Source organism: Delphinapterus leucas, chromosome 15 (assembly GCF_059928025.1).
Source record: "Delphinapterus leucas isolate spDelLeu-1000000601 "Yukka" chromosome 15, BTC_Dleu_Yukka2, whole genome shotgun sequence".
Lineage (NCBI taxonomy): Eukaryota > Metazoa > Chordata > Mammalia > Artiodactyla > Monodontidae > Delphinapterus > Delphinapterus leucas.
This window is the reverse complement of record NC_143143.1, coordinates 83,787,341-83,801,836: the sequence shown is the minus strand read 5'-3', so window position 1 is coordinate 83,801,836 and position 14,496 is coordinate 83,787,341. Positions and strand designations below refer to the sequence as shown.

At 43.4% G+C, this 14,496-nt stretch overlaps 1 protein-coding gene across 4 annotated transcripts in view; it reads right to left on the bottom strand.

Moving 5' to 3' along the window:
- The window catches only part of RAB22A (RAB22A, member RAS oncogene family), a 53,230-nt gene that overhangs the window by 24,364 nt on the left and 14,370 nt on the right, over positions 1 to 14,496 (bottom strand). The window contains exons 2-3 of one of the 4 annotated variants that reach the window (XM_089897105.1): positions 9,380 to 9,460; positions 4,198 to 4,265 (exon numbers count right to left, since the gene is read on the bottom strand). The exons of 1 other annotated variant lie outside the window; for it this stretch is intronic. In XM_089897105.1, coding sequence (XP_089753231.1) covers positions 4,198 to 4,208 — 11 coding nt within the window. In that variant the 5' untranslated portion in view covers positions 4,209 to 4,265; positions 9,380 to 9,460. Of the gene's footprint in view, positions 1 to 4,197; positions 9,461 to 14,496 lie in introns of all 4 variants that reach the window. 2 more of the 4 variants (XM_089897104.1, XM_089897106.1) reach the window with 2 other exon arrangements.

Genomic DNA, 14,496 nt, shown 5'->3' with positions numbered 1-14,496 from the left:
TTCATGACGACTGTTCCTTTTCCTTGAATGCTTTCCTCCCTGGCCAAATGCTCCTCAGGTTTTAGGTCTTAGCTCAGCTGCCAGCCATCACAAAAATCTGTGTGGTCCACCCAAGCCAGGCAGCTTTGCACCCCAACTTCACCCTGCAACACACACATCATCCCATTTGTCTTCAGGGCATCTGCTATAAGGTCTGTATGATATCTGCCTGGCTTATTTATTTATCTGTTTTTAAATTTACCTGTTCAATGCCTAACTCACCCATGAGAAATGTAAGCGCCACGAAGGTAGGGACCTTGTTGTACGTCTTTCTCTGTAATAGGCGTATCTTCCTCATCTCCCTCCTTGCTATCCTGGAATTCTGACAAAGCATTTACCATGTTGCCATAAGCCACTTCGCCTTCCGTGACGCCCACAGCTCCAGGGGGTCTCGGCCAAGCACTCCCCAAAGCATAAAGTGAGAAGTGCTTCTGGAGCACAGAGAGCTGAGATCAGAGGAGCCTTGGGGGCTCTTGAGCCAGGTGGGTGGCCTCTGGGGGTGGGGGTGGGTGCCACCAGCAGGGCTGACCACGCCCAGGGAAGTCCTCACGACCTGCTGCTGCTTGGCCGCCAGCTCTCACCTCCAGGCCAGCCAACAGGCACCGGGAGACAGCCAGGCGTCTTGAGCAGTGACCGACTCCCGTGTCCCTCCGTCGCCCAGACTTCCAGAGCCATGCTAAGGAAGAGGCTGTGGCACTCACGGCTGAAGCAGGAGTGCCTCCCCAACCGCCGGGTCTCAGCTCAGGTGGCTGTGGCGTGACCACCACGCCTCCCTGTCCTCTCCTCCCTGAGCCCTGTGACGCCTCTTTACTGCAACAGGTATCTCTGTTGATCTTTGAGAACCTGAGATCTTGGCCTCTCACACCTGTAAGGACATTTCCTCCCCTTCGGCATTTGCATTTGGTGAGTCTGCACAGTGACGACACCCTGACTCGGGCCAAACACGGCAGGGGGTGATGCCCACTGTCTCTCCCGGGTGGTCCCTGCGTGCCAGCCGGCCCTGGGCAGGAGGCCTCCCGCACGGCTCACCAGAGTGAATCCTGTCCCACAGCTTTAGGCTTTCATCCGTGGGGGACAGCGCTTTTCTAAATCTGACCGCCTTCAGCTCAGCTCCACAATCTAGACACTTCATTCCCATCTCACACATGAGGCGGTGAAGACGGGGCTTATTTCCGCTCCACTCCCACAACAGTCCCCAATTCCAAGTTCTCAATCAGAACATGGTGTCTGCCTTCCACGGAACAGACACTGGTCTGCAACTCTTCTTTGTCCTTTGTTACTTCCATCCACTCTGAGAGAACTGTCTGGTTCTTCATTTTACCATTTAATCTGCATTTGAACCTCAACCCCTGAAATAAATTCATAAATTGGACCCTACTCTTCGAGCGGGACCACTACAATTTCTCCCTCCCACCATGACTCCAACTCCAGGATCACTCCTTTAACGTTCAAGTTAAACGATGCGGACGGTATGATAACCTCAGTAGCTTGCTTTTTGAAAAGCAGGCGATGGCTTCCTGCATCCAAATGATACATTCTTATTTTCCAGCCTGCCATTTACTTGTCTGATAACCTTATTCTTCACTGCTAAACCATCTCTCCTCACTCTGCCTAGGCAGATCTTATTACCTTTTAAATCTAAGATCCCTACTAGCATTATTTCCTAAAGCTAGAATGCCTTTCACATGCCTCTCCATTTTTCATGACATTCTAAAAATATGACTATCATGGGCACCAAGTAGTCATGATCTTTGGTAGGAGCATGTGTTCCCAATGAAAGTACTTGCTACCAGGTGTTTAAAACGCCTTTCCTCTAACTGCAGCAGACTCATCTGGCTCTCTCAGAACACAGGCGTGCTCTGCATCACAGTCCGGTGCCTCCAAGCCCTTTCCTTGGAGTGACACATGGATGCCGCCATCCCCATAATGGTCTGTGGTGCCTTGTAAGGAAGGCTTTGAGTGTCCAGAACCTCAGCTCCTCATGTAGGTTCCACAGTCACATGCATCTTTAAACTCTACCATCTTTCAGAGATCTAAGGTCTGACGTGCCATTTCGTACCACTCTGCACAGGGCTGCTGTCTAGGCAGCCCTGCCCACCTGAACCAGAGCGGTGGGTGCACACGAGACGGCCAGGCCACAGGTTCACGATCACCCTAAGCAAGTTCTCTAGTACTTTCTACATTTTTGTCATTCTAAAAACTTTTGCAAAAATATTTAAAATCAAGGAAAACATTACTTTAAACCTAAAGACAATTAGACTTAATAACAAAGAGTGTAGCCTAAGTTTCCTAAGTTTGTCAAGAATAACTTACACAACAGAAAAACTTTTCACAACATAAACAATAAAATCAACAACAACAGGGATGGAGCTAGCTGCCCTGAGTGGTCATGATGGTCAGGTGCTCTTCTCGTCCTTCACGCGTGTGACCCCACTTAGTCCTTGCTGTTAGCCTCTGGGCTGGGTTCGATTGGTCAGCACCATTTTGCAGACAAGGCATGGAGGGGCGGAGCAAGTGAGTGGCACAGCTGGGAACCTCACCAGGCGGCCGGGCCCTGAGCCTGGCCTGGGCACCGCAGGGCCGTCGTGCACTGGGTGGTCGACTCCCTCAAACACATGCCTTCTTCTGTCCAGCAGGAAGTCTGGGCAGGCAGGAAGGCTGCAACCCCACCCCTGCCCCCAGGAGGCTCACAGGGAGAGGACTGGTCAGATGACAAATAATTATAAGGCAGATACTCAACGAGATACTGAAGGATGGACAGAGAGTTCCGGGAGCACAGAGGTAAAGCCACATCTGAGTTCCCAGGAGAAGGGTGACTCCAGGTGTGGGAGGATGGATAACACCCCTCAAGAGGATGTCCACACCCTAACCCTAGAACCTGTGAATAAGTTACTTTCCATGGCAAAAGGGGCCTTACAGACGCGATTAGGTTAAGAATCTTGCAATGGGGTGAGGATGCTGGATTATCAGATGGGCCCAATGTAATCACAAGGGTCCTTAGAAGGAGACGAGGAGAAGCTGGAGCCAGAGAAGGTGATGTAAGATGCAAGTGGAGACCAGGATAATGTGCCCTGAAGATGGGTGAAAGGCATCTTCCGGGGCGCTGCTCCCTTCCCCTGTGTTGTGAGGCGCTCTCCTGCACGGGAGCTTGTTTTCCAGAGGGTGCTGGGCTCGAAGTGGCCAAGGCCCCACCCCACTGGCCTGGTTTCCCAGGGTCCTCACGTAGGGGAGGAGAGCCATGTCCTGCTTCCTTTCCCATCCTTCTGGATTTGTTACTATTTTGCGTTCTTAACACCTGCCCATAAAGACTGTCTACACTGAAAAAAAAAGAAAGCACCCGGGAAAGCAGCGGTGCGAGGTATGGGAGGCTGGAAGAAAGGCAGCCCCGAGAAGCTGCAAAAGGCAAGGAAGCCAATTCCCTCCTCAGAGCCTCTGGGGGAGGGAACCAGCTCTGCCAATACCCTGACTTTAAGCCAGTGCAACTGATTTCAGACTTCTGACTTCCAGAACTATAAGACAATAAACTTGCGCTCTTGCAAGTGACATTTGCTATATTTTGTTACAGCAGCAGTAGGAAACTAATACACTAGGGAGGACTTCATGAGAAGAGCTGAAGTTGGAGCTGAACCCCACTGAACCCTCCTTCAGGAGAGAGTTTGCCCAGCAGAGGCCCAGCAACAGGACCTAAGGTGGGGGGATCACATTCTATAAAGAAAAACAGCAGGAACAAAAGCACAGAATGGTGAACGTGCAAGACGAACCCAAGTGGTTCTGCAGAGTGAGCCTGGGTGGGGTGGGGTGGCCAGCACATTCAGGTAACCACAGAAAAGGCTCCAGGCAGGGCGCGGACAGACAGGTGGTGAAGGTCAAAGAGACGCTGCATCTTCACACCAATGAGTGTCTGCTCTGCGTGAGGCCCTGTTTCCTGTATGTCAGCATCTCCCGAAGGCCAGGGCCTCACTGTCACCATTTCTGCCATATCCATGTTCCATCTGTATTACTTACTACTGAATATTGTAAAAAATCATTCTATTTTTTTAACTTAAACTTCTCTGAGCAATAATATTGGTAAAATTAAAATCCAGCAGGATTCATGGACTAGTTTATTTTTTCTAACAGACCATAAAATACTTAACAATATAAATTTAAAACGAGCACCTGTGCACCATGTGAAGTCATCTGGAGGATGATGTTTGGGGAAAGACGGCTGAAAGTGGGAGGAGCCCCTGAGGGGGAGGAAGGCACAGTGTTAACAGACCTGTTTGAAAGCTGAATTCTGGAAGCAACAGGCCTTTGGGGTCCTTCTGCCAGATACCAAGCCCTTAATAACCCATGGATGAGTGAGATGGATGTCTATTTTTAAGGACCTTACAGGGCAGAAGTGGAAATGGATTTCTAGGCAAAACCTGGGGGATACTAAGCACCGTGAGAGCTTGGACCAGATGGAGGGAACGGGACACAAAAGGGAAACAGGGAAGGAAACGAGCTAGGAGGCCCTGAAACAATCCTGGAGAAAGATGGGGTAGGCTTGATGGGTAGGAAGGGAACTTTGAGGCTGATACCCCAAAGCCACAGGGGATGGACTGGTGAGAGGGACAGTTCTAAGAAGTCTGAGGCAGGCTTCTGTCAGCTCAGGCAACTATGTGTGTGATGAGCTATTTCAGTCATTTCCAAATTGTTACTATATCATTAATTTTTGGAATAGGTAATACACTCGTACGCTTCATGACCCAGAATGTACAGAACAGGTATACTGGCCTGAAATGTCTCCCTCGCACCCCTCTCTCCCAGCCATTCAATTCCTCTCCCTGGAAACTATCTCATCCGTTTCTTAGGTTTCCTTTCAGATATACCTGCGGTTTATACAAGCATATGTGCATACAGTTTCCCCTGCATCCTCTTTTATTTATTAACCCAGATGGTAGAATATAGTACGTATCTTTGATTTTTTTCACTCTACACTGCACCTAGGAGGTCATCCAATATAAGTATAGAAAGTTTTCTCAAGCTGGCCTTTTCCCCTTCATCATATTATATCAAGTGATCACACTATAAATAATATAATCAGCCCCCTGCTAATCCACAACGCTGCAAGGACTAACCCTGTATAGTTACTAACCTTGTTGTTTGGAACTTCTGTGAGTTTATCTGAAGGATAAAGCCCTAGAAGTAGAATTTCTGGGCAAGGATCTGAGACAACAGCATTCTCACTAAGAGTGCAGGCTTTTCGGCCAGACTACCCAGCTCTGTTTATTAGTTTTGCCACCAACTGGGCAAGTCAATTAACCTTTCTTTGCCTCAGTTCTCTCATTTGAAAACTAGGAATACCTTCCGTACCTATAACACAGGGCTTTAAAGCGTTTTATATATATAAATATATATGTACATTTTACCGAAGTATAACGAACAATAAAATGAAGCATATGGTTTGACATTTCATATTCTCGTGTAACTACTGCCCCAAACAAGATAAAGAACATTTCTATAACCCCCCAAGTTTCCTTAGTTAAGGCAAGTTTGCCTATTTCTAGTTAAGTCTTGTACCTACCACAGGCAAAACCTTTTGACTCCTACTTCATAGATTAGTTTTGACTGTCCTTGGATTTCATAGAAAGTATATACTCTTGTGTCTGGCATCTTTCATTTAATGACGTTTTTGAAAGGAATCTATATTATTTGATAGCTAATTCTTCTTTTATTACTGTATGGTATTCCATTGTATGAATATATCAGACTTTGCCCATCATTATGTCAAGGGATATTTGGGTTGTTTCAAGCTTTTGGCTATTATGAATAAGGCATTTTTCTTACAAGTCTTTCTCTAAACATAAATTTTAACTTCTCTTGGGTGAATACCTAAGGGTAGAAGTGCTGAGTCATAAGTTAGATATACGTTTAACTTAATACGAAAATAGAGCACAGTCCTCCAAAGCAGTCACACTATTTCCTACTCCCCTCAGAAATGTATCCCGTTCTAGCTGCTCCACATTCTCACCAGCATTTTGGCTGTTATGCTTTAATGTCAGCCATACCTTATGACAAGGCAAGGATGTCCACTCTCACCACTTGTATTCGACACTGTATTGGAGGATTGAGTCAATACAATAAGGAAAAAAAAAGCACCAAGACTGTAAAAACAGTAAAACTGTCAGAGACCATATTTATAGACATCAATATAGTGTATGTAGAAATGCACAATGTCCTGTGGAGTCTATAAAATATGTGAATGCTAGAAATAAGAAAACTGACATTCAATGTAATTATTTCCATGACTGGTTTTAAGTTTCTCATTTTGGCATTTGTTTGTTGTTTTTCTGCTCCTCCTTTTCTGTCTTCTTTTGGATAAATCACACTTTTTTCTGTATTCTATTTTTTCCCTTGTATTGACTTTTTAGCAATACCCCTTTGTGTGTGCCTATTTTTTCCAATGTTTCTCTAGAGTTTACATTATGAATCTTTAAATTTCAGTCTATTTCCACATAATATGGTGCTACTTCATGAAAAATGGAAGATATACAACAATCTAATTTCATGTATTGCTCTCCCACCCATTGTGCTCGTTGCCTTATATTTAGCTTCTTCAAATGTTATAAACACAGTAATACAATTGTTATTTTTGTTTTAAAAGCCAACAGTCTTCTTAGAATTTCATTTAGTATCTTTCATGATATGGGTCTGCTGTAGGCAAATTCTCTCAGCTTTTGCCTGCAAATATCTTTAATTTACCTTCACTTTTGAAGAAAATTTTTGCTGGATATAGAATTCATGCTCGGCAGGTCCCTGCCCCACCTTTATTTACTGTGTTGAAGATGCCATGTCATTATCTTCTGACCTCCAGTGTTTGTTTAGAAGTCGGTGACAATTTTTATCACTGTTCTTCAGTATATAATGTGTTTTTTAATGCTCTTCTGAATGCTTTTAAGATCAACTCTTTTGTATTTATTCTGATTGGCGTTTGGAGATATTCTTGGATTTGTGTATTGATCACTTTCATCAGTTTTGGAAAGTTCTTGTCCTTTATGTCTTGAATTATATTTTTGTGCCATTCTTTTTCTCCTTTCTTTCTGGGATGCCAGTGATGTGTATGTGAGTGTGGCATAATAAGAAATATATATTTGGTCTTTGTTCCCAGGCTCTGACACAGGGCTCTTAAATCTCTTGGAATATCCTGAGTGAGTGTCTTTTGTTCAGATGAGGTGAATCCTGGCAGGTCTCTAGATAGCTCCAGATTGTGCGGTGGGAGGGCGGGTTGCCAGAAAGACCAGATCTTGATAAGGGGGTTGGAACTTTCGGCCCTACCCTCCATCCTCTGGGGAGGGAGGAGGAGCTGGAGACTGAGTTAATCTCAATGGCCAATGATTTAGTCAGTCATGCCTAGCAATCGAGCCTCCATAAAAAGTCCTTAACAATGGGGTTTGAAGAGTTTCTGGATGGGTGGCATCCCCCCAACTCCACAGGACAGAAGCTCCTGTGCTTGGGACCCTTCCAGCACTACAGACCTCTCTGTCTCACTCTTCATTTGTATACTTTATAATAAACCAGTAAATGTAAGTAAAGTATGTTCCCGAGTTCTGTGAGCTATTCTAGCAAATTATCAAACCTCAAAGGGGTGGAGGGGTATGTGTGTGTGTGTGGGGGAGTCTCAACTTTGTAGCCACGTCAGACAGAAGTGTGGGTGCCCTGGGCACGTGACACTGGACTGGCACCAGGAGAGCCAGCAGTCTCGTGGGACTGAGGTGTGAACCTGTGGAGTCTGACACAACTCTGGGGAGGTAGTGTCAGAAACGAACTGGACTGAAGGATGTCCAGTGGTTGTCTGGAGAGTTGGAGAGTTGATTGTTGGTGTGGAAAAAACCACACATTTGGTGGAAGAGGTGTCATGAGTAAAAAGTGACAGTGAAACTGCCTTGATATTGTCCTACAGATTCCAGACGTCCTTTTGTTGTTGTTGTTAACTCTTTTCTTCCCCTTGTGGTTCAGTCTACTGACCTGACTTTAAATACAACTTTTATTAGATCAGCTGAATGGCTGACCGGCCACAGCAGAGGAAGGATCGGCAAACATGATCAGGATTTTGAGGAGTTCTCTTGGCCTTCCAGCTCCCCGCCTGGATCCCTGTGCCCTGGCTGCTGTCACCCTACGTCCAGTGAAGGCGGGGACTCCCTCAGAGCTGTTTCTCTGGGCTCACCAGCTGCCTCAAGTCTCCGCAGTTGACAGCCTGAGGGCCCCGTCTACGGCAGCTTCTCCCTGTCCCTGTCTCTGCAGGGAAGGAGGGCAGCCATGGATCACTTCTCTCTTGTGAGTGGCTTGTCACTTTCTGAAGTTTAGTTCATTTAGGTTACTTTGTGAGCTGAGATGTCTAATGGGCTTTTAAAAATTTATCTTGCTGGTTTTGTTTATTTTTGGATGAGAATTTTGTGACTTTTTATATCTGGATGGTAAGCACACAGGGTTGTTTTAAGGATTAAGTTACCGTATTTGAAGTATAAAGTACGAGCAACATTATCACTACAGCTTGGAGCTTGGAGTGGTTGTATCAATTCACACTCAGTGGTGGACGCACTGACAAGGAGGATGAGGTCTTTGGGATGAAAGGTGGAGAGAGGAGTTCAGGGGCAGATATGTGGTGTCCCAGGCGTGTCTGCAGTGACACAGCAGTCATCTGCAGTCGCTGGAGAAAGGTGGCCCTCAAGGCTGTGAGCGTGAATGAAATCACCTGGGCCAAGACCCAGGGCCATGGCAGAAATCTTCCCTGCTTCCACATTTTAGGGGTGGACACCAAGGCCAAGAAACAGAAAAAGGAGGACTATCCCAAGAGGTAGGAACGAGGAGAATCAGAACTGTATCCCAGGGACTTCCCTGGTGGCGTGGTGGTTAAGAATCCGCCTGCCAATGAAGGGGACATAGGTTCGAGCCCTGGTCCAGGAAGATCCCACGTACCGTGGAGCAACTAAGCCCATGCGCCACAACTACCGAGCCTGAGCCCTACATCCCGCGAGCCACAACTACTGAGCCCGTGTGCCTCAACTACTGAAGCCCGCGCGCCTAGAGCCTGTGCTCCACAACAAGAGAAGCCACTGCAATGAGAAACCAGCACACTGCAATGAAGAGCAGCCCCCACTTGCCACAACTAGAGAAAGCCCGTGCATAGCAACGAAGACCCAATGCAGCCAAAATAAATAAATAAACAAACAAATAAATAAACTGAACCCTGGCCTCAGAACCTTTGCACTTTCTTAAAAAAAAAGAACTGTATCCCAGGTAACAAGAGGCTTTGCAGAAAAAAATAAAGAATGCTAGGTACTTCTAGAGAGGAGAAATACAATAAAATGGATTATACTTGGCCATTCACGAGCTGATGTTAAACTCTGCAACAGTGGTTTCAGTGGAATAATAGGGCAGATGTTGATAAGAGGAGGATCTGAAATGAATCAGAGATTGGTAAATAGAGATGATGACTGTATACAATTGTAAAAATCTTATAATTAAAGAACAATCTTTTTTTTTTACTGAGCACATAACTAAGGGCTAGGCACTAGGGCTACATCTGCAGTCACTCTGGATAAGGTTCCTTTTCTCATAGAACTATGGAGTGGTGGGGTCAGACAGTAAGTAAATAAATAGATAAATGATAATAGATTTTAATATTTACTATGAAGATAACGAAACATTATGTGGTAATAGTGATTAGAGTGGTTATTTCAGCAAGGAAAAGAGCACTGAAAGAAACAAACCAACCAGATATTCCAGAACTTTAGAAAAATAATAACTGAAATAAAGAATAAAGATAGGTTTAAAATTAGATTAGAATTAGTTGAAAAATTTTAAAAGATTAAAAACTGGATTAAGGGCTAGGAGAAAACACCTAGTTTAAGGCGTGGAGGAAAAAAATAATGGAAAGTGTAGAAAAGAGTGTAAAAGCCACAGACACAAATTCTAAACTATATGTAATAGTAGTCTGAGAATGTGAAGAGAGAAAATGGAGCAAAAGCAATATTGAAGAGATAATGGTTGAGAATTTTCCAACTTGAAAGACATCAAACCACAGGTTCAAGAAATACTATGAACCCAGCAGGATAAATACAACAAAAGTCTCACCTAAGTACATCAAAGTAAAACTGGTGAAACCTTAAGACGAAAAGGAAATCTCAAAGGCACTCAGAAGAAAAAATGACGCATTAATATTCAGAGAGCAACAAGACTGACACCTGACTTCAATAAAAACAGATGAAGTCATAAGAAAATGGGATACATATTTTCAAAGACCTAAGACAATAACTGAACACCAAGAATTCTATATCCAATGAAAATAGACTTTAAAGAATGATTGTGACGTGCCAAAATAGCTTAAATTAAAAACAACTGTTGAAGATGTGGAACAAATGGACCTGTCATGTATTGCTGGTAGGAATGGAAAAGTGCATGCAACCACTTTGAAAAACAGCAAGTTCTTATAAACATGCCTTAAAACCTATTGTGGCAGCCAGCATCTAAGACGGCCCTAAGGATCCTCACTCCTGGTATTTATGTCCTGGTGTAGTCCCCTCCCACAGTGAATGGAGCTGACCCGTGTAACCAAGAGGTTATTACTGAAATGAAGGTGAGGTCACAAAGACACTGTGGCTTCCATCCTGGGCTCCCATGTTGAGGACACTCAAGCAATCCTATGGAGAGGTCAGTATGGCAAGAGCCAGAATCGCCCAGCTAAGTTGCTCCTGAATTCCTGACCTACAAAAACTGTGAGACAATAGGTGTTCATTGTTGTTTTCAGCTGCTAAGCTTTAGGGTAATCTGTTACACATAGTAGATAAGAAACATGCCTTTGAACCAGAAATTCCATCTTCAGGTATATACTCAAGAGTGACACGTGTACATATCTACCCACAAAAACTGTATACAAATATTCACAGCAGCTTTATTCATAATAGCTTAAAAGTGGACTCCATTTAAATGTCCATCAATAGGAGACTAGATAAACAAGTTGTGGTATGTTCATACAACACAACGCTACTCAGCAATAAAAAGGAACACACTACTGGTTTGTGCAAAAACATGGATGAATCTCAAAAACAGTATTTTGAGCAAAGGAAGGCAGCACACATGAGTAGATATAGTAAGGCTGCATTTATATGGAGTTTAAAACACACATTTACTCTATTGTTATAGGTTAGGCTGACGATGGTTAGGCAGATGAGGCAGGGGTGGAAGGGAGGGAAGGGAGCTTTCTGGGGTAATGGAAATGTTCTATAGCTTGATGGCACTTAAACAAGTACAAGGCAAAAATGCACTGAACCACACATTTTATTGTATGTAAATAAAAGCTCTATTTAAAAAAGATGAAATTAAAGACATTTTCAGACCAAAAAAACCCCCAGCACCAGAAGAGTACTATAAAGGAGATATGAAACAGTGTTCTTCAGAATGAAATAAATAATCCCAGATGGAAGGTCAGAAACGCAGGCAGGGATGTAAAGCAACAGGAAGAGTAAACATGTGGAGAAAACTGACAGGAATGTTGACTGTATAACAATAATAAAGGTCCTATAAGGTCTAGAATTAAAATGCACTGTAAAAGCATAAAAGGCAGGAAACAGGGAAATTGGATTTGAGATCCTTGCATTGTGGGAATGTGGTGAAGGTAATTTATATTAGACTCAAAAGAGTCAAGGATACGTAAGGTAATTGCTAGAGTAACAATTAAAGAACAATTAAAGAATGTATTTCCAAGGTAACAAAGGGGGAAATATGGCATTAAAAGCAAAACAAAACAAAATTCAACCCACAAGAGCACAGGACAGGGTAAATAAAAAGCAAAGTGTAAAATTGTAGTGTTTAAACATAAATACATCAGTAATTATATTAAAAGTAAAATAATTAAATACTCAAACTAAAGTCAAAGCCAGGAGCTCTGAGCCCAGGCACGGTGGTGGTAGCCCGCACTGGGAGAATCCTCACCAGCCTGTCAAGCAGAAAACCAGTGCAGCTGGCTGGAGGATGGGGTTTGGGGCTCCCAGTGTGGCTGGAAATGCAGATGGGATGCCCTGGGAAGGAAGATGCTGCAGAGGGAGCCTCAAATCTATGCATCAAGTCCCCTCAGACCCACGGTGACTGTGAACCGCACATGTGCGGGGGACACTCCAAGGACAGCGTGGATGGAAGGCTGAAAGAGCTGAGCAGGATTTCAGCTGCCGCCAACCGCAGGAGAAAGAGTTGGAAGTCTGAATCCTGCTGACTTACAGGGGCCCAGTGAGCACCCTGAGTGAAAAGCCAGGTAGGCCACCCTTCAGAAGTAAAGACTGTGTCCCAGGAATAAGGATTTGCCATGAGGCTGAAGGCAACAATCCAACAGAACCATCCTAATAACAGAGTTTGTAAAAGCATGTTTCTCCAAGTTCAAGGTGATTAGCCCACAGTTCAACTTTCTGCTAAAACAAAACTCAGCACTGCGTGGAAGATAAGAGAATAGAAAATCCCTACAACATACCTCTGCAGCATTCAGTATACAATAGTAATTAAAGAAAAGCTACTACATACGTAAAGACATGTGACCCAAGGTCAAGAGAAAAAAGAGTAAATAGCAACAGATCCTGAGCTGATCCAGATGTTGGCACTAGCAGACATGTGCTTTAAAAGCTATTAGAAATATAGGGCTTCCCTAATGGCGCAGTGGTTGAGAGTCCACCTGCCAATGCAGGGGACACGGGTTCGTGCCCCGGTCCGGGAAGATCCCACATGCCGCGGAGCTGCTGGGCCCATGAGCCATGGCTGCTGAGCCTGCGCGTCCGGAGCCTGTGCTCCGCAACGGGAGAGGCCACAGCAGTGAGAAGCCCGCGTACCGCAAAAAAAAAAAAAAAAAAAAGCTATTAGAAATATAATCAGGACTTAAAGACAAAGAGTCATATTGAGTGAACAGATAAAGCTTACAAAATATAAAAAACAAAGACTCTAGAATTAGACAGTATTTGAAGTGAAAAAAATATACTAGATGTGCTTAAAAGACAGAAGAAAGGATCAATCGAACTTAAAAGACAGATCAACAGAAATAACGTGATCCTTAAAGAGAAAAAGATGGAAAACAAAGCAAAACAAAACCCAGGCCGCAGTCACCTGTGAGATAATATCCAACAGTTTAATACATGAGTGACTGGAATCCTATAGGTGGAGCAAGAGAATGGGGTAGACAAAATATTTTAAAAAATAATGGTTGAAAATGTCCCAAACAATCATATTTCTAATCCAAGCAACTCAGTTACCCCAGAGTCTATCAAGCACCTAGCACACAACAGTAAACTGCTGAAGACAAAAGATAAAGAGACCCTAGATAACTAATAAGAACGTGCTGTATAGCATAGGGGTCTCTACTTAATACTCTGTAATGACCTATATGGGAAAAGAATCTAAAAAAGAGTGGGTATACGTATATGAATAATTGATTCACTTTGCTGTATAGCAGAAATGAATACAACGTTGTAAAGCAATTATACTCCAATAAATATTAATTAAAAAAAAGATAAAGAGATCTTAAAGCAGCCAGATGATAAAAACATATGCTACATACAGGGGAACAGTATTCTACATACAGTAGAATACTATATTCAAAATGCTGAAAGAAAACTATCTGTACATTACACCTCCAAGTGTGTACCTCTGACATCTTCACTCATCCCCCCCATGGAACGTACAGCTTGGTGACTATAGTTAATAATATTGTACTGTATATTTGAAAGTTGTTGAGTAAATCCTAAATGTTCTCATAGCGAGAAAAAAATTTTTCTAACTATGTGTGGTGACTGGATGTTAACCACACTTATTGTGAAATCACTTCACAATATGGTCCCATATCAAATCATTATGCTGTACAAACAAAATACAAAAAGGGGAAAAAAAACCCCCAGAAATCCTTATCTAGCAAAAATATCCTTTAAAAGTGAGGATGTAATACAGACCTTTTCAGATAAACAAAAACTGAAGGAATCTGTCACTAGTAGCCCTGAGAATCCATGAGATGCTAAAACAGTTCTTTAGGCTGAAGGGAAATAACAGCAGATGAAAACTCAATTCTACAGGAAGGAATGAAGAGCAATGGAAATGGTAATATGGGTGTAAAATAAAAAGAAATGAGTTTTGCATTTCCTCTTTTTTTCTACCCTGAATAATTACTCAAATCTCAGAATGGCTTAAATTAGGTGGGCCAAGCAGGAAGGTACATGCGGCGGAGGGGTGGGGTGACCCAGGCTCACAGAGCCGGCGTGTAAGGTGAAGAGTGCGTCAACAGCTCAATGTTATACTGTTTTAAACCAAGCAACCAGCTGTCTTTTAATGACATTCGGGGGATAAAAGTTGGTTGTCTTTTAATGTCTATTTACAGTAAAATAGGCATCATTAAAAACACACAAACAAACTTGAAACAGTCTCTAATTTAGAGAAAAGTTACCGGTACAGAAGTTATTTATCCTG